This window comes from Ambystoma mexicanum, chromosome 2q (assembly GCF_040938575.1).
Source record: "Ambystoma mexicanum isolate Mex_15411 chromosome 2q, UKY_AmexF1_1, whole genome shotgun sequence".
NCBI lineage: Eukaryota > Metazoa > Chordata > Amphibia > Caudata > Ambystomatidae > Ambystoma > Ambystoma mexicanum.
The window spans coordinates 239116156-239137214 of record NC_090924.1 but is presented as its reverse complement, the minus strand read 5'-3'; the positions used below and the strand labels follow the sequence as shown (position 1 = coordinate 239137214).

Below are 21059 nucleotides of genomic sequence, written 5' to 3'. Positions count from 1 at the left end.
CAGCTGACTCACACTGTGACACAGTCCTCTATAATCTGCATCTCTCTCCAACACTCTGGACATCCTTGCCCCTGTCATGAGAATCTGGCTGAAGCTTACCCCCAAGTACAACTCTTGGTATGACGTTCTGAAATGCAAGTGCATGGTGGCTGAGAGGAAGTGAAGAGCTTCGGGTGCATCCGCTGACAAACTAGTCTGCCGCCTGCTCCAAAGGCAATACAGACTCTCTGTCCTGTCCAAGAAGAGAGCCCACATTCAAGCCTGCATTGCTGCGGCCTCTAACAACACGCCCAAACTCTTTAAAATCTGCAAGGAACTGGCCAATTCTGCTGCAGTCTCCACTTCTCCTGTTCCCTCTCAGGCCTTCTGTACGGCTCTGGCCTCTCAATTTGCCACTAGAACTCAGCACATCCTGTCCTCCATCTCCTCTTCCTCTCCCTCTGCCTCTCTCGGCCCCCGTTGGCCAACTCTCCCTCTCCTCCTCCACCTTTCTCCTCTTTCTCTCTGACTTCACCTGACAAAATTTCTAGACAAGTCTGATCTATGAAAGTGTCGTGCAAACAGATGCTTCCCTGCTCCTCCAGAAGCATCAAGGACCATATTGACACCCTTGCTCCAGCCTTGGCCAATTTCTGTAATCACTCTTTCGCCACTGGAACTTTCCCCTCTCTCCTCAAGCACTCCAATATGCAGCCCCTCCTTAAGAAGCTGTCTGCCGATTCTGCCTGTCCGGCAAACTATCGCCGATCTATATCACACCTTTCCTGGGCAAACTCCTAGATAATCTGGCCATCTCCCAGTTTAGTCTCCACACTGAATCTGTTGGTTGACTCCATGACCATCAGTTTGACTTCAGAGATGCCAGAGGCACGGAAACTGCTCCCCTAAACACCCTTGAAGATCTGCTCTCTAACCTTGATTCCAGCATCCCTTCTGTGCTCATCCTTCTTGACCTTTCCTCTGCTTTTGACACGGTCACCCACACCATCTTGATTAATCGACTCAGTCAGAACCTGGGCATCACAGATCAGGCCCTGGATTGGTTGATCTCCTTCCTCCTGGGCCGTCCTTCACAGGTCCAACTTGTTTCCTTTCTCTCCGCCACCTCTCTCGCCACCTGTGGCATTCCCCAGGGCTCTATCCTCTCCCCCTGGTTCTTCAATCTCTACTTGGCCCCTTTGGCCCCAACTGATCGCTACTGTCTCCTCTAACTTTCAGTGTTGTGCGGATGACACTCCGCTCTTCTTCAGGCTCCCCTCGGCCTCCTCTCTCCCTCATTCCTGACTGTCTATCTGTGATTCAGGATTGATGCGCGTCCAACGATTTCTGCCTTAATGCCAGTAAGACAGAGATCCTTCTTATTGGGACCCCTGCTCTGAATTTCCCTCTCTCACTCTGGCTGCCCTACTTGGGCTCTCTTTCTTCACCTTCCTGTGTGGCAAAAAATCTTGGTGTCATCTTCGACTGCACTCTCTCTTTCTTTCCTCACATCTCAGACCTCGCCAAGAAGTCCCACTACCAGCTGCACCTCCTCAAACGTACTCTTCCCTTTCACACCTTCCCCAGAAGCTCACTGTCTCCAGAGCCCTAGTTCTCTACAGGTTGGACTACTGCAACAGCCTCTTTCTCAATCTTCCTTCCGCTACCCTCGACCCTCTGCAACTAATCCAGAACAGGACTGCAAGACTTATCCTTAGCCTCAAGCCCAGGGGCCATATCTATCTGGCACTGAAATCTCTCCACTTGCTACAAGGATCAAGTTCAAGACCCTTTGCATTGTCCACAAGACTTCTGGGCTCAGGACCTGCACTACATCCAACTTTCTCTTCCAAAATACCTTCCTTCTTGAGCTCTTTGCTCAGCTACCTCCAACTCTCTAAGGGTCATGGGAATTTTCGAACAGATTCTAATACTGCAAAAATCCCGTTATTCACATAAAGTTTGGTGGTTTGAACTCCTTAATGCAACACTGATAATTGCGACGGCCATTTGCGTAAATATCATTTTACATTGTATTAGTTAGGTGGCATTGTAAACACGTGGTCAAGAACCTGATTACCCAATCTATTTGATTGGGAACCACTTTATTTCACAATCCAAATGATCACATTGGTATGGCTGATAGCAGGCACATTTAAGGAGATTTGGCATTTTATCTCCACCATTGTTTTTGAAAATGTTTCAAAATAAATAAAAAAACAACGAAAGAAATGATTACGTGGAAAATGCTTAGCAGTTTGTTCAGGACAAAGTGCATGCATGCTGTATTTGCACATGCCTACAGCAATACGATATGTTCAGGTTTAGTTTTATTATGTAATCATAGAGCTTGGAGATTGCTCTTAAATAATGTTTACAAGGACAATCCAAATAAAAATACTTCACCTACATGGGTAGATCAGGAAGAGAGCTGAAATCAGAATGCTGACTGCACAAGAGTGCAGTAAAGACAAATAAAACACAGAAACACATACATAAATGCAAAACATATGCACGGTTCACCAACTCGTACCCCCAGAAGTTGGAGTACACAAAACACAAAGAAATGACATGTGCCATCTTTGGATGCAGTATAGCCTGAGCTTTTTTGAATTTGGTAATTCCGACAACGAAAGGGGGTTTTGCACATCAAAACCCCATTTCATAAAATTCCCCTTACTAAAGTCATAGTGCACCCATGGACTCCGCTGGGACTATCAACTGACATCTCCCAGCCCCGGCCTGTAGTGGCTGCAGAGTAGGCTTAAAGGTCACAAGTGCATTCCTGAGTACACCCTGGAGGCAACTTCCAGGCAGGTGGAAGGAGGGGATTGCCTTTGCGGTCAAGGACTCATCTTCTCCAAAATGATAATTGTGTGTTCTAAAAGGGCCTTATGCCAAAAGAAGCTATACACATAAGCCATGGTTTGATAGGGTGGCTGTTGAAATCACAAAGTTATAAAGCCACAAAAGCAATTTGGTGTCATATGGCTGTCAGTCTGGATCAGTGACTCATCTGTGGCAGGGCTGTGTAGATTTTCCTGGCCAGGTCCCCAACCAGCCATCTTATGGATGGAGGTCAGGAAGCTTCTCTTGTGATATTTTGTGGAATAGGTGTCATATGTTTCCCAGGACAGGAAATCTCCCTAAACGATGGGCTGAAGACAGGCTTCAACGACATGACTGCCGGGATACAATAGATAGTTGCACCAGGATGCTAATGGCCAGCAACTCTTTCATGTGAATCAGACAGAGGAAGGGGGTGGGGTGGAGTAGCATTGAACAGAGGAACAGTCCTATGATGGGTTCTACCATCGTGGTTCTTGCTGGGGTGTCTCAGAGTTCCTGACCCATCCCTACCTTCTGCAGACAGCACACTCTGGTATGACATCACAGTGAAACAGACATCTGTCATAGAAGCCCTGATTGCACCCCTTACAACAGGCTTGCTTTGGGGCAATCAGGTGTAACATTTTGCCTACAGAGACCCTTCCCTTGTTGATTGATCTTTGCACTCAGAAGAATAAGAAGAAGAAGGATTCACACAATCTCAGTTGGAAATACAGTTTATACGAAAGTCCTGTGTCATAGAGGTGAAGCCAAAAGGCTCAAAGGCAGAGACAGGCTCTGCTCCCTACCTGTCCCACGGGCACCTAGGGTGACCTGCTGGCTGGACCAAGCCTTCAACTGAGACAGTGGTTCCAGGTCCCTGCTCACTGGAGGTAGAAGAACACTGTAGTAGGTGCTGAAAAAAAGGAGTCACCTGGGCCGTGGAGACCCGGAAACGCCCTCTGAGCAAGGCAGAAGTCAAGGAAGAGCCCAGGGCCTTGATACCTGCATCAAACTGCTTGTGGCCTACACCAATCCAGATATCACATGCCTGCCCCAAGCTTCTTCGTGCCACGTGCCATTGTTGCTTGTGAACCGTAATGTGTGTTGAACCCAATTGCCCAACTCTCCAACCTGACACCGAACCACCACCTCAGAAAATGCCTCGAAGCTTGTCTTGCTGCTGTGTGAGAAACATGAAGGTGTCTCCCTTATTAGTACCCGGGGATCTGTCATCCAGGTGGCCAGGACAGGGCCATCACTATTGGATCCAGTTCCTGGGGGTGGACCAGTACGGGAGGATCACCTGCATGGGGGGTCCTCAGGGAGTGGAGCGGGAACACCGATGGGTGAGACGCAGTATTCCCCTTCTCATAACCCCTCTTCCCTATCCTACTACATAGATACTTAACCGCTCTACCCCCACTTTTCTAACATGAACACTTTCACACACCACGAGAGACAACAGACTAACATTAGGGCCCTTTACCTGACATTTCCCAACACAAGGGTCAGGCAAAGTCAGACAATTGACCAGAATCACTCACACCTGGCAGCCTTTTCCCTTCCCCAAAGGGATAAAAGGTGGTGCACGAGAGCACACTATGAGCAAGGCAGACAGCACAACGAGAGAGCTATCCCAGGGCGGCAGTTCAAGAGGAGGAGAAAGGCAGCGAGAACCGAGGGGAGACAAGGAGAGAAGCGACCTTGCCCTTTCCGACCCAGACCCGTGATTCCTCTGTGGAAGAAATCATAAGACTGCGAAGAAAAGCTAACATGTGCTGCAGCATATGTCAAGGGTCCACGGAGCACGCCTACGCTGATAAGCAGGAGAACAGAAGTCAATTGCTACCATGGTACCGTCCTTGACTCCCGATACAAGGAAAGCCAAGCGGTTCCTCACAGCGGGTGAGTCGAGGGGAGAACCGATAAGAAACCGAACTGTGTTGAATCAAAGTGGCAAGTTAAGGAAAGTTCAAAGAACTGTGAAGGTTGTTGGGGAAAGCCAGAATAAAGGGTCGGGCAGCACGTGGGTGTACATTGAGAGACTATAGTTGGTTCCCCATTTTTGGTTGAAACTACCAATACCAGAAGGCCGTGTAAGGGCTGTCAGAAGAGTGTCAAAGTGGTCATACAGAGGTCTAGCAAAATCTGCTGAACAGTTGAAAGTCTTTGATCAGCAAGTAATGGAAAGCTGAGGGAAACGAATCCCGTATGGTGAGAGAAAAGATTGGCCAGAGTGAACCCGACGGAGGGATGCTGATAAAAAGGGGCAAAGCCTGATGCCTCAATGAACATTTGTGCTGACAAGAGTGAATCCGATAAAGGGAGGTTCAAAGTGAACAGTTTGAAAAAGACATTGAGAATCATGAATGTAACAGAGATTGTTTAGAATCCTTTGGAATCCAAGCCATAGTGAACCCGTCGGAGGGAGGCTAATGTTCAAGAGGGGTCTGAGCCCAGAAGAGGGGGGCCCAGTGGTGAAGAGGTATCCCCCAATGTATAGACTGAAAAGGAACTCTTTTGTTTATCATTATACAGTGAAAGACTCCATCCCTTTCCCATGTCTGTTGGGTAATGATCTTCCTGATCCCAAGATAATTGCAGCGGCTACCCAATCGAGGGCCAAAGGGATCGCCAGATTGAACACTCTCATAGCCTTAGGTCTTGGAGTGCGTTCAGAGGGCTTGTTGGAGGGACCAGCATGGCCGGTAACCCCTAATCCATTTCCACAGACTGCTGAGTCGCTTACTCCAGCGGGAGAGGGGCCAGTAGCCACTGAGGACCCTACTTTGGTAGCAGGGGACTCACTGACTTCAGAGTTGCCTGGCGCAGCACAGGAACCTGAGGTGGAGGACCAGGGGAGCTCAGATCTGAAGGGCCTGCCCAAGCTGAATGAGTTTGCATCAGCTGGCAGCCCAGATCAGACTTGAATTCTTTAAAGTCCAGAAAGATTGTCCCACTCTGGTGGGCCTGCAGAAGCATGTGGAGGTGCAGGCTAAGGGTGAGGCCTCTGGCCTGTTCAAAGTGTACTGGGAGGATGGACTCCTGTCCAGTGTGCCAAAAGACTGAGGGCACCAGACGGTTGGTGATTCCCCAGTGCAACAGAAAGTTCCTTTTGGATTTGGCCCATCAAATTTTTTTAGCGGATCACTTGGGAGTAACTAAGACAGACCGGTTATCTACGCACTTTTGCTGGACACAGTTCGGTGTAAAGGTATAGGAATTTGTTTGGTCCTGCCCGACTTGTCAATCTTCTGGCACGTCAGGTGGTGCCACAAAGGCCCCCTTAATTCCACTACCCGTGGTTGGGAAGCCTTTCGATAGACTAGGCATGGACATTGTGGAACCTCAAACCAGCTCAGGGAACAGATATATCTTGGTGGTGGTAGACCATGCCACAAGATACCCTGAGGCTGTCCCTCTGAGGAGCATCAAAGCCCCTGTGGTTGCGAAGGCTCTCATTGGGATCTGTGTTGGATTCCCCAAGGAAGTCGTTTCTGACAGGGGATCATACTTCATATCAGCATATATGAAGGCAATGTGGAAACAGTGTGGAGTCACCTACCGGTTCTCTGCATCCTTCCATCCACAAACACACTGGCTTGTTGAGCGGTTCAACAAGAACCTGAAAGGCATGATAGGTGGCTTGGAAGAGCATCTGAGGAGAAAATGGGTTATTCTCCTGCATGCCTTCTGTTCGCCTACATGGAGGTGTCACCGAATAGAGTAGGGTTTAGCCCCTTTGAGCTTCTGTTTGGACACACTGTACAAGGTCCCCTCAGTCTAGTGAAAGAGGGATGGGAGGGCAACCACTGATCCCCTGCACAAGATGTGGTGGACTATGTACTTGACCTTTGGTCTAGAATGTACATGGAACAATCAACAAAAAACCTAAAGAGCTGATGAAGCACCGGCACGGCCAGAATTCCACAGTGACAGTGTATTCTCCAGGCCAGTGGGTGTGGATTATGGAGCCTGTCAAACATGTCGGCCTTCAGGACGAGTGGACTGGGCCTTACTGTGTACTGGAAAATGTCAGTGAGGTGAATTACCTAATTGACGCGTAAGGACCACAACAGATGTGCAGGGTCTTTCATGTCAACTGGCAAAAACTCCATTATATACGGCATGACTTGGTCATGGCATTAGTGACTGACGGAGAGATTGAGGAGGAGACCGATCCCCTCCCAGACCTCCTGCACACTGAAGCCACAGATCGGTCAGTTGAAGGTGTCAACATTGCAACGGACCTGTCAGAACAGCAGATGACAAACTGTTGCTGTTTACTGGGACAGTTTGCCGTCTGTTTTCGCTGACACCAGGTCGAGCAGATTGGTGCACCCATGTTGTGGACATGGAGATAGTAAGTCTGTGAAGAGTAGGATTCACCAAATGTTCAATAAGGTCAGGGACACCATGAGGCCATTGCGTATGTCATTGTGAATCCCGTCTCTTATAATATGTATGTGTTCATGGGTTTTGTAACAGGAATCCACTCAGCCATGACTTCCCACATTTGCTGAATTTCAAGTGTTTTGTTGCGTTAAATCTGTGCAACTTAACTGCACCTTAATTAAGATTTCTTTTCAGTGAATTTCAAGGGTTTTGTTATACCATCATTTCGCTGTCTCCACTGTATATGTGTATTTAATTATATACAGGAATAACAATTCTCCTTTGATCACAAAAGAACGTAAAATAGATAAGAATACATGTTTGACGGAAGCAGTGAGCTTCTAGGTGAGTTTGAGGGACGTTTTGACCAGGATGTGGAGGGGAGTAAATTGAACTGTCACCAAGGACAATGCATAAATGGACATAAATAGATTAAGGGCAATCAATATTGGACATTTTTAAGTGCAGGTAAGCGGTACGGCCAGCTTTACTCGGGATGTGACCATGATAGGTGAAGTGCTAGAGTGATGGCCGAGGAAGTGAGGAAGAGAGGCAGGTTAGAGGCGAGGCAATAGTGTTAGCTAGCAGTCACATGAGACGCAGGTTAAGAGGATAAATCATAGGCCAGGAGGTAGGCTTTCAGCTTGGTTTTGAACAAAACCGTATGAACTGTTTCTCGGATATCCGGGGGAAGAGAATTCCATGCAAGTGGAGCGATAAGAGAGAAAGGGCGGAAGCAAGAGGAAGCTTAGCAGGGCTGTCACAGGGTGAGGTGAGGCCCGGGGCAAAGGATTTGGTGAGGCCTCTTAATTATTTGCACTTGACCAGTGGCACCATGAGCGGCATAAACAAGTGAAGCGAGAAATCTCCACAGTCTGTCACAAAAGAAATGAACTGCCATTTGTGACTATGGCCACTTTTTCATTGGTGCCCAAGACAAATTCACAGGAGTGAGGCTGCTGTGTGTTAATGGGTGGCTCCCATCACGTGTAAGAGAGCCGAGCATGTAGAGTGCCTTACTAGCTGGGTGAGTGACTAGGAACATTTCTGTGTCTCCCCCTTTCTTGGCTACAAATATGACTCTGAAGGCTGCCCAGAAGACCTCTGTCGTGTGTCACACCTTAACCAATAGCACTTTGCATGTTGGGAGTTGCATACCAATACTTCATAAATAATGAACCTACAAAGGCTAGAATGCATTGTGATGTTGGTTGAAAAGTGAGCACTGGTTCCAGGTACTATTGGTGACATGGGGTCACTTGCCAGCTTTGGGCCCCATGTTATTGGGACACCATGTTCTCAATCATGGGCTTTCGATGTACACATCTTTGGTGTAACGATCCTTATGCAAAAAAACAACTCTCAGAATGCATCAATTTGTTAAATGAAAGCCCATGACATGTCAAGTGGAGTCCCAGTGACACGCAGTCATCTGATCACCATCCAGATTTTTAGAGCATTCACAGGCACACTTTGTAGAGATGGCACTCAATGCAGAATAGACTGATCGATAGAATATGACCAACTTTAAGAGTAGGTTCCCTTTCTTTGTTTCCTCTCCTGATATTTGGTTGCGGATTAAAATCAGCACACAAACCACAATTGATGGTTCATAAACGCGATCTAAAAAAGGACACACTTGTGCAATATAATGTAAATTGATCTTGTGTAGTGCAACTTCTGCTACTTTGGTGTCCTCTTGGCACTAGGTCATGTAAGAGAGGGGGCAGGGGAGAGGAAACCGTTGGCACTCCTCCACCGGAAGAATATGTGCTCTGTTTGCTGGGATTTTTCTCGGTGTGTTGTGGAAAGGGCACTTGGGGTAGTTCTATGCAGAAGGGATTCCCAGGTGGAGGTAACCTTGACTTCATTTAATACTAACAAGGTCTTCCCTGAGAGCGAGGATGGATTGAGTGATTCCTGAGGGCTGGTGGGCAAGGTAGAGAATTTGGGGTTGGTGTGTGCAAGGGAACAGGTAAAAACATACATGCCCCTATTTGGTGTCCGGTCATTTGGTCGAAAATAAATGGCCAAATGACCATTTGATCGAATCAAAATGGTCGAAAAAAAAAGGTCGAATTCATTTATTTATATATATTTATATTTTTTTTTGTTTGGTTGCTTAAAAAATATTTTTGAATAAAGAAAAAGGGGGGTTGGGAACCCCACCATAAAATAAATAAATAATAATAAAAAAAGTGACCTTTTTTTTCGACCATTTTATATCGATCAAATGGTCAATCGACCATTTGGTTTTCGACCAAATGACTGGTAGCCGCCCTGTTTCAGTGGGGAGAGGTTTGTCAAGTCTTGTTCTGTGCATTCTGGATCATATGGTCCTGAATTTGTAATAGGGGAGTCCAGGAGTACAAGTTCCAGAAGTAAAATGAAAAAAATAAAGGACTGCACTAGCAAGGCTGGAATGCTACATTTTGGGAAGCAGGTACTCGCTAGTTTTCATTTGCAGTGTGAGTGGGCAGACGGTGTGTGCACTGTAAGGTGGAAAGTAATCAGATTAGTGCGGGTGCAAATAATCAAGTAGCCGCATAAAGCAAGGCATAACATGGTATTTTAGTGAGGCATGAGAAGTCATTGAAAGGGAAAACACATGTAGAATTTAGTGCTCTCAATGTGTCCATTATGGAAGACCTGAGTAGTCAATCCAGTCCGGGTTTTATTCGTTTGCATCTTGATAGGTGTAGCTTTGAATTTTTTCCATTATAAATACAGGAAAACATTTCTGAAAAGGTGAAGAAAATAATAGGAATAAGCTCATACTACAGAGGTCTGGTTTTAGGCCAGGTCTTCATGGGGCTGCTGGCTCATGTCCAGATAACAGAAGCTTCCTTAGCCTGCCCCAGCTCTACCAACCATTCATTAAAAAAATACAGATTTCCTACAGGCCAGTGTGCCTCTTCCAAAACACACAAACACTCTCCAGTGCTTTCGTGGCAGACAGCAGGAGGAGTGGGAGTTTAGTAACCTTAAGAGAATCAGCTAACTGCAGCCTGGTTACTAGGCGTGTGGGGGCAGTCTGCCTATACTTGCACATTAGAGCACAGGCAACCTGTCACTGCACACAGAGATGGAAGTGTAATTAATAAATCATTGGCTACGCCATCGTCGCCATACCATACGTTCTTTTAATTATTACGGAGCGTAGTTCAAAGGCTCAGGGAACGCATCCTTGACTCTTTGTCGTTCTCCTGAGCGAAATGTAGAATCGGCTCAGGCCGAACATGCGCTGCCAGTTCCCCAAGTCTCAGCGAGGCAGACACACACACACACAGCAGGTCGCTAAGGTGCTCAGGTTGCAAACCATTTCTTTTATCAGTGGCAGAGCCTTTCATATGCATGATGGCTGGCACATTTAGTGTTGGCAGGTGACCAGAGAAACTGCATTCACCAAATTCGGTGTGTGGGGGTGGGGGGAGGTGTAGGTACCCTACCTGCTGCAGCACGTCCTGACCTCAGCACGGTAGGCCTATAGGCCCATGCTGGTGCTGCCCTGCTGGTCCAAGGACCAGGCCAAAACGAACTACGGCACACAACAACGGCACACAAGTCCAGAGGGCCTGCGCTCCAGACTAGAGTCCAGGCACAGCCACTGAAGTAATGTATTTCTCTTCATCTCTGTCGTCTGCAAGCGGAGTGAATTAGTAACTGGCTTGGTGTTATTTGGTGGCGATGTGACGTCACAGGAAATTATGGCGAGGCACTTGCAAACTGTCACATTGTACAGGACCCCCGGCGCCACCTGCCCAGTGCCCGCTCTATCCCCGGTGTTCATTTCCCGCCCAGCCCCCCCATGCTGTGTATTGCACGGACGTAACTTTTTTTTAAAATGATTTTTTAAAATCTTATCTCAGCTGCAGCTGGTAGCAAATGGCACCTTGCAGTTTGCACTCACTCGACAAAATCTCACCCAGGCGGCCACAAGCCCCCCCTGAGCGCGAGGGCTGGGGCTGGTTGCCCCCCCTGCGCCCTCTTGTGACGGCCCTGAAGCTTAGGGAGGGGGAGGAGCCACAACTGTAATCGAGGAGGCATAGCGGAGATTAGGAGAAGGCTTGTAGAGTTGGATAGAGGAGGATAGATACAGTGATGCCTTACCATGGGTATGTTTGTGAACCAGTGGAAGACATTTACATCTGGCCCTGTTTTGCATCATCAGCCATCCAGCCTGGTGACGATACGAGAAAGTAGGTGTAAAGTGTGGGAATTCAAAGAGAGTGCTGGTAGTGAAGTTAATGATCTTGTCGATAGTACAGAAAGAAAAGTTAGGGAGCATAGTTAGGTAGATCCAAAAGGATGCTCTGTGACAAACCTATTGTTTGCAAAATATCAGCCAAATCCGTCATGCAAGTCAAATGTTATTAACAATTACATTTTCTGGTTTACATTGGAATTTGATACTCAACTTAATTATAGTGCAGTGACCGCCACACTATAATATATGTATATTCAAGATTGTCATAGTTCACTTTGATGCTCCGTTATCTTTGGATATTGTGACCAAAACACAGTCATTTTGTTGCCCTACATATTCCACCACTCTAGTGAATGCACGAACCCACATTTGGGTGCAGACTTGCCACACAAGGCTGCTTTGTCAACCTTTTCCTACTTTTTGCAGTGCACCTTCTGCACTGGATCTTTGGGTCCCACCTTGGGTTCCCGGTTCCAACAAGGTGGATTTTTTAAAAAGCTCATGGCATCATCGGCCAATCCAGAGACGCCCCGCTTATGTGCATCTGCAAATATCCACGAGTATCCACAGATCCGCAGGCGCAATTCAAGTTGAATCATTTTCTCTCAAGCCATCCAGATTGATGCTTTTCACTCACGCATCAGTATCTCTATCAGTATGCTAAGTCAAAATGCTACATCTTTTGTTGTTTTGAAAAAAGAACTAGACCGATTTTCACCAGAGAAAGCCAGGTGCTCAAGTCGGCATAGAGGCCCACTCCTCACGAAGGCCTGGTGCAAATCCATCCAGTGCATTTTTTCTGTAGATGGGAGGGGAACAACATTTCCTAAAGCAATTTAAAGGGCAAATGCAACTTTTGGGACCAGCCCAATAATGTTGGGCCCCTGGGACAAAACTCTGACACGTTCCACAAGAATTCATAGGTCATGTACACCTTTCGTGCCAGGTTTTGTCCAGAACTGTCGAATGGTGCAAAAGTTATAGGCATCTAAACAATGGCCTCTTCTACTGACAAACCGTTCGTTTTGCCACTGTCATAAATAGTGAAGCATATTCCTATAGGAAAATAGCTCTTAGGCTCGCTTGATCAATGTAAATGTGTAATTTACAGCTGAAATGGGCCGAAATCACAAAAGGAAATTGAATTGCAGTACATAAAGCTTTGTGACTAGCTCATTTGCTGTCACTAGAGCCTCTTTCTTGCTATGGCGGCGCATGGACTGATTCCTGGAATGCTCAGAAGGTTCATTGCACTGTTTTGTAATTCGGTTGCTTATTTATCTTTTGTGAATTGCTTATTTAAAGTAGGTTTAATTGCTGGTGTTTTTTTTGTGAATGGAACCCATTGTGCTAAAGCAGTGTTCAATCGATATCGATGTTGAGAATAGCAGATGCGTTGGTTTTAAGAAAAAAACGTTTTATAATTTACCTCCGTTTGACTGTGTTCATACTGCAGGAATTGGCTGAGAAGCATTTCATGAACTGCTAAGCCTGACGTCTTCTTGCATAGTGTTGTCTCTCTCTGCAAAATAATACATAGGTTATTACCAACGCCGGCAGACTTTTCGGATCACTTTCTGAATGACTACCACAAAGATTCAACAGTAACAGAAATCTGGAAATAACTTTGAATACAATGGAAGAAGAGAGTTATACATGTTGATAGCAGTAACCCGCATATATTGTGCGTGCAGATTAGAACATGCACCTTTACTAATCGTGTTAAGGACGAACTTTCTGCGGTTGTTCATTTTCTGTAAGATTCTCCTCACCATCACAACATCACGACTCAACTACACACAGGTGACTACTGGTCGGCCATTTGGTGAAAAAGGAAAGCAGTGGGCCTCTGAAACATTAGACTTTGAACACATTGAGACTTGGCTGTTGTGTTACACACATACTATTCGTAATTTCATTGTGCACCCAAGATGTACTGAAATAAGATACTGTTATTTCTGAAAAAAATGTTTTTCTCAATATTTACTCTTTATTGTATAGAAGGCAAGGCTTGAACATTTATTTATTTATTTACGGAATTTATGAAGCATGCACCCACAACTTAAATCATCTTGAAGAAAATGGGTGGGTGTGCAACAAGCAAGCAAAGTATATAGCTGACAACTACAACTGACCAGAGAAGAGCAAGAAAGAATGATACCAGAGCCAAATAAGAGGTGTGGCTTTACGGCATCAATGAAGACATGAAGAGCAGGGAGGCTTCTGATATTGCATGACACTGGTTCATGAATTCATGGTCCCGAAACGGACTCTGTATCCATCCAGGTACTCTGAAATCTGTTCTCCCATACCAGAACACAATCCTCCAGCCCCCCAGTCAGAGACTCAAAGTATTATCAAGTTGCTGTATAATGAATTGACCGCTACTGACCTTTTATGTAATCTTTGGGGTCACTACCAACCTACTGTACCACACTATTGGTCACAATCTGCCTATCATTTTTATTGTTGAGGCTGCTGCATTGCCAGCTGCTACCTGCTTGCTACCTAAATCATGGTCACTCTCAGACTATTGAGTGCCTTACACAACATGCTCTTTGTAACTGATCCCTTGGTAGTAAACTCCCCTACATCATGTGCCTGAAGCACTTCACCCTACTCCTCTCTGAAATCTCCCTACCTAACTCATTGGAATTCCATGCTCCCTCTGGCATGAGTCCACCTGTTCCCACCCCCCTCTCCTGCCCTTCCTCTCCCTGTCCTTGCAGCTCTCTCTACAAAAGGCACCCTCACCGTCTCCTGCTCCACCTACATCTAACCCATCACCTCCCTCTTTGTTCTTTCTGCCTACCTCCCATCCTTCCCATTCAACAACCACTCACACTTTACATCTGGAATCCTCAATCACTCTGCAATACAACATCCTACCTCCCTGACATCTTCACCAACCCAAACTTGGTGTCTAAAGATTTATGATGGATTTCCATCTGGCGAAGGTGTAGAAGCCCCTGCTTTTTTAAAATTGTTTATTAAATTCATAAAATGAGATGCAAATTCCATCTCAGGAAGAGAAATCTGCTAATCAGATTCCCTTTTTTATGTGCTCCATGCAAAAAGCATAGTGTACACCTGTGCCCTGCTGCATCAGTAGCCTAATCTCCTGCCTCTGCTCTCCAGTGGCACATTGCCAGTTCAGATGTGCCCATTTGGCACCTGCAGTGACAGCCAAGTAACATATGCAACTCTGTTCCAACACCCCATAATTTTGAGTCTACTGTCCTGGTGGCACATTAAACTTTAAATATAAGCCATGCCTGCGTTCACGTATGGTGGATGGCGTTTCTCATAAATATTACCACCATATCAAATTGGCATCACACATGTCTCAGCCCTGTGTGCCCAGCTCACCTGTGGAAGACTTATGTGTATTCCCCCTGGCCAGACTGTCTTTGCTGCTCCCAGCAAGACTGTAGCCTTGAGGCTTACCACATCTCTTTGTTCCTTTGTGAGGGCAGGTAACACCCTCCCAAGAGAGATAGCCACACCACAGGAAGCTGTCATGGGAACAGGAATCAAAGGGTACACTCATTCACAAATGAGGTAGTCCCCCACCAGGGTGCTTCATACCAAAGGGCCCTTGATTCTATTTAGAAAGGAGAGGGTGTGGTTAGTGTAGAGAGAGGGAGCTCCTCATATCTGAAAGAAGGTTCCACCACTGGGTTCTTTCTGCCTCTATCTTTCCTTCCTCTGCTCTTCACTTCTTGTCGCACAAAGCACTTTGGATGTGATGAACAAAAACCTGAGGAAGAATTAATTGGACCTCTTTTGGAGAAGGAGTCCTTCCCAAAGCACTATGCCTGAAGTGAAGACTGAGTGTTCAAGGCAGAAACAAGCTCTGTCCCCTAACCATACCCTGGGTACACTGAGGTGACCTGCCGCTGGAGCAAAATCTGCCTCTCTGCCAGCCACGACAGTACCTAGGTCCTCACTGCTCTGAAGGACCAGTTGTGGCCGAGCTTCCTCCGTGTTTGAGAGCCAGAGGACTAAATCTAATTCTCCAGTCCCTAGATTGGGACTCCCATCAACTTGAGAGTCAAGACAACCAGAATCCCTGTGTTTTTGCAGTCAAACCAATTTGAACCGTGAATCTTCCTCGCTCAACCGAGTCGAACCAACAGGACCCCTTGGTGCTGCCTCTTGCACTCACCTGATCTATGAACTGACCAGTTTGCCACTGCAGCCACTGAGCATGTCATTTCCTCTACTTGAAAAGAAGCCATTGCTGACCCCACACCATTCAAACTACTCTTTGAACTGCCAGCATCCTTTGCTGATCTTCATCTTCAGTCAAACAGATTGTGGGGGAATCCTCGAACTGCGACTTTTGAACATCTCACTTTACTGCTCGACTCGAACTGCACATCCAGTCACCAGCATCAGCGCCATTGAACAGACTGTGAAACCGACCCTGGTTTCTCTGCACTTCATTGAACATCTCCTCAAACGACCGCAAGCTTCAGTTTGATTCCAATGCATCCCTAGCTGAACCCATCACCTTCTTGGCTTGAACCAACCACTCATTGCTGGACCTAGTCTTGAACAGCTGTAAGCATCACATCATGCATCGGCCCAAATCAGTGGTTACGGAACGACTCGAACCGGCTCAACATTGAGCTGCTGCCTCGTCGACCGCACCTCAGATCATCAGGATCATAGTTTCGATCCATCACCGGACCACGATCTAACCGCAGGAGAGTCAAACGCCGGCCCTAACCAGCAGTTAATGTCTCGAACTGGACACGATCTTCAACCCAACCCTCGTGTGCCAACCCGAACTGCTATTCTCAAAGGCGGCCCTCGAACTGTTCTGAGTTATCGTTTTGAACCAGCTCAATGCTCTTCCCCACCTGGGATAAGACAAATTGTTACACCTGAGTTTGGCTTGACCGGCTTGCACAACACCGAAAAGTCTGGTTCGATGCTGTCAATCCACCAAAAACTACAAGAAGGTATGACTATTAACTGCCCCCTTTGACCAGTTTTAGTCCCTAGAGACTGGTTGTCATTTAAATACATTTTTGCACCAGGACATATCCTTTTTTACAAACATTGTGGTTTTTACTTGCCTTTCACCCCTGATTTATTACCCAGATTGCTGCATCTTCCATCTTTTCATATTTTCTGTTCTTTCACCAGGGTTTGGTTTTGAGTAGTGTTTTCTATTTAGTTTTGATTGCATATGGTGTATCCAATTAAAGTATATATAATGTTATAGAACTTGTATTTTTGACTGTTATGGGTCGCTTTTGGGGTCACTACTGAATCACATTAACACCCCTTTAACAGGGATGGTTCCTGGCGCCTTGCGATATTGCCAGGTGCCGGGAACCATCCCTGTTAAAGGACGAGATACCTATCCAGGACTATGTAATAGAGTCATTATATACACGCACCAAATGGAGAAGACAAGATAACAGACATTAGTCGACAACATATACTTTGAGGAACTGCAAACTAAACAGAGGGCACCACAGGATTCGCCCCCGGCCCGCTTGCATCCAACACACTGACCGAGATCGCCCTACATATTTTCGAATGGCTCTTCTGTGTGTCCATCCCCACATGGGACTACACTTGAACACTGGGAACAAATAACTCTTTCATTGGGCCACTGCACAGGGACTTATCTCCTGATGATTTTGTTAGGCTACTAATTCTAAGACACAATATACATTGCTTGTGTACTCTAGCAAATGTATTCCGCCCTGATGAAAGCTGCACAATTGTGACACCGCATTTGGTTGAAGAGACGGCCGAAAAACACACCGTGTCGACTTTAGATACAGCAACCACCAACACTGCAAAAGAGAGGGGAAGTCAAATACAAAGAAAAAAATAAATTTAGAAAAGATCCTGGAGAGTGCCAGGGTCTAGAAATACTACAGTAATAAGAAGGAACTATGGGGTTCATAGATCTTAACTGTAAACAATGGTTCTATTTGTGTCTGTAAACAATATGTTGTTTTTTTGATTGTTTAAACGTATGAAGGCGCTTGTAGGCTAACAAATGTATATAAATTAGTAGTTTTTAAAGAAAAATCTGTGTTATCTTGGTACAAAATAAAAACCAGATGTTTTTAAAGAAATAGAAAACTCTATAGTGCTGGTTTGATTAACTACAGGCTTGGGGTGTGACATAAACAGCCTTGGCGATTGTTGCTTTTGTTTTCCTAGTACTCACCTGGACTACCAAGGCTCATCAGGTACCCTTTATATAAAAAAGTATCTATTAACTGTACTTGTTTTACCTTTATGATTGGGGTCACTCTTGTTTTGTAGCAGTTTGAGGGATGAGTAGGCACTTTAGCCACCACTCACTATTGTACTCCTGCAGGGAAGAAGTCATTTTGCCACAACATAACTGAAATTCTTCCATGATATGGCCCTGCTTGCTTCCCTCCAAACTAATTCTGCTACTTTCTCTCAGATGACAAAACAAGAGGGAGGGGTTGCCCTCTTGACTAGCCTCTCGGCTCCTTTCCACCATCTGACTTTCTCCATCTCGCTGTTGAATGCAGTGCCAGTCAACTCTTTGACCTCACCCTTTTAGCTAATCGCTTAATGTATAGGCTTTCGATACCCCTCAACCCCTCCTTCCTGGACCTGGACCTCCTTCTTGACCCCCTACACAGTGAGGACCGAAATGCTCTAATGGGACATTCTAACTTTCATAAAATGTCACCTGCACACTCCATCCTCTCTAACAACTCCCTGGCCATCACCCACAACCATCCAATCTCCATTAATCTCATCTTTCTGTTATCTTCCATCACTTTGCATGCCCTCTCTGTTAATACCTCTCCATCTAACCACTTACTCATGCACTTCGTTTTCACTGCCCCTCCATTATTTCTGTCTCCCTCCGGATTCCCCTTTGACTAAACACACATTCCAACCTGTTTCCCTGGCTTCCTATCTAGCGAAAGCCGCGTCTCCACTCTTGCATTCCCTGAACACTCTCCAATGCCCTTCTGGGCATCCTGATGATCAATCTGTGCTTTAAATCCTCCTTTCGTTCAGCTGAAGACATTGCTCTCTGTTTCTCCACCAGGATCTCCAAGAGCAGGCATAACCTAACTATGCTTTTTTTCTCGCTCTCCTCCTCGCCTCTACCAATTCGTATGTTATCTTCTCTTGTCTCATTTTCCTGCGCCACTCCTGCTGAACTAGCACCACTGTTCTGAGCATCCTATTATTTCTGTGCTCATGTGGAACCCTTTGCTCATCAAATCATCAATGATCATGCACCCTTTACCTGCCCCTAACACTCAACCCTTTTCAATCTCTCTTTTACCATTGGAACTGTCCGACCCTGTTTAAAAGAAGCAGCCATTTTACCAATCCCCAAAAAATCCCTCTGCTGATCATGTACCCTTGGCATCTACCAACCTATATTCCTTCTCCCACACTATTCCAGGGTCCCTTAGTTAGTTAACCAGATCAACACCAACTGTGCAGTAAGTTGACTCTGTTACCCCTTCACTATGGGTTCCACAGTCTCGACTCCACGCAAAAATCTTCAGTTTTCTCTTTAACGCTCATCCAAAATGCACTATAATCCTCAAATATTTTTATTTAACAGCACTCATCAACCCTGTTAACTCTAGATCCTCCTTTCCCTCTGTAATCCTGTCATCCAGAACTCTGCCCATGGCTAAATAGTATCATATCTGTCCGACCTTTGGTTTCCCACCTCATGGAATGCATGCACCTCCAATTCGATCTCTCTGCCAGTAGGGTCCCTAAGGTTCCCATGCTTGGTAAACTACCCTTTACTCTGTATACCTCCTCTCTTGGTGTGATTACCTCCTCCTTTGGTAGACCACTTTCACCTTCCTATCCCTCAATGCTGTTCTAGCCACATGCATGTCCAGCTGTCTCTTTGCTTTTGTCTATTGGATAGCACTTTGATGTCACATGCTCAACTTCTCAAAGGCCAAAATAATACAATTCTTTGCATCTTGACCCAGCTCTAATCCAATTACTGATATTCTTCGCTCCTGAACTTCCAGGAAATAGCCCCCTAGGTCACAACATTAGGTTCCTCTTCGGCAGAAAACTTTACTACTTCATTACTTCAACTGGCACTGTTGCAAGTCTGAACCTATCCAACATTCAGAAGACCCACCCCACTTTACCTACCACTGCACTAAAATCTTCATCTCTACTTGGGTATTTAGCAGACTTAACTTCTGGTTCAGCCTCCTCCTGAGACTCCATGTTCATGCCTTTGACCTTCTTCACAAATGTCTTAATCTCACAACACCACGCTATACTGCCCCACTCTATTGTCTCACCTCTACCAACTGTCTTCTATTAGACTGGCTCTATATGCATCCGTGATCCCTCTTCAAATGTCCCCACTGATCCTTCAAATCTATGTGTGGACTTCCTGCTCCGATTTCCTGAAATTCACTAACTCATACCCTCCGCTCTAAATCCATACTACATCCCTCTGTCCTTCACCCACCCTGTGCTGTCTCTCACTTCCACTTCTTCGCCCTCCTCGAGATTCTACTGCTCATAAAGGTATGCTTTATGAAATGGGCAATTGATAGCTTTAAATACTTAAGCATACTCATCCCGCGTGATCACACCAATAATTTTGAGAAAGAGCAAACCTTTACTAGATACAGTTACAATTGATTGTAATAGATGGGAACATATATTGTGTTTTCTGGTGGCACTGCTGGAGAAATCTGAAATAACTAGTTTTCATTTCCTTGGTAATGGCGCTGAAAAAAAGACATGAATATAGTATTCAAAACAGAGCAGTCTATGAGACCGTTGCTGTAACACGATCAATGGAGAAACGTCCCCACAGGACTTGCACCGATATATTCTATCCCTCTGCTTGTCTATTCCAGGGAATGTCATGGGAGACACAAAGTGCACTTTCTCCTTGTCAAAAGATTTCCAGAGGAGAAAGACTTTCCTGGGAACTTACTGCTTACCATTGTACATGCTGACAACCCGGAAGCCGCTGGAAAGAAACAGCCAAACTTAATACAGCTTACAGGGTGAGAAAAGGGCAGCTCTCACTTTTTCATCCACAGTTTGAAATCAAATATTGCTGCTAGCCTTACAATATCCTTAGACCCAGAACCTCAAAGACCACCTGGCACTAAGCACATAGGCCAAGCGAAAAACCAACAGCCCACATCACCCAGGTGCAGAATGTTTCCCTAGACGCCACCTTAGGGAGGGGAATCAGGGGGATAAAACCAGCCCTGGACAGTTTTGAGGTGTGTGGTGTTCGAGTAGGAGTTGGAGAGTAGTGCTTGGAGGAGAGTGGTGAGCTAGATGCGTATGAAGAACAAAGGACGTTGGAGGAGGAGGAGGTTGTTCTGAGAGGAGGTGTAGCTTCTGAGAGGAAGTAGTTTGTTGGAAGAGGATTACCATATGTGAAGGTAGTTCCTCGGGGGAAGGTTGACAGTGCTCTCCAAAGACAACCACTAGGAGTCAGCTGGAAGAGCAAAATGTATTTATTTATTTATTTATATACAGGGAGGAACAATGCTCTTTTGATCACAAAAGAACGTACAATAGATAAGAAATCAGATTTGACGGAAGAAATGAGCTTCTTACAATGGAGTGAGTTTGAGTGACATTCTGACCAGGTTGT

General features: G+C 45.8%; 1 protein-coding gene across 1 annotated transcript in view; it reads right to left on the bottom strand.

The window, feature by feature from the left end:
- The window catches only part of BAIAP3 (BAI1 associated protein 3), a 2154334-nt gene that overhangs the window by 503440 nt on the left and 1629835 nt on the right, over positions 1-21059 (bottom strand). Inside the window, exon 13 of the mRNA XM_069647200.1 lies at positions 12843-12935. Coding sequence (XP_069503301.1) covers positions 12843-12935 — 93 coding nt within the window. The remainder of the gene's footprint in view (positions 1-12842; positions 12936-21059) is intronic.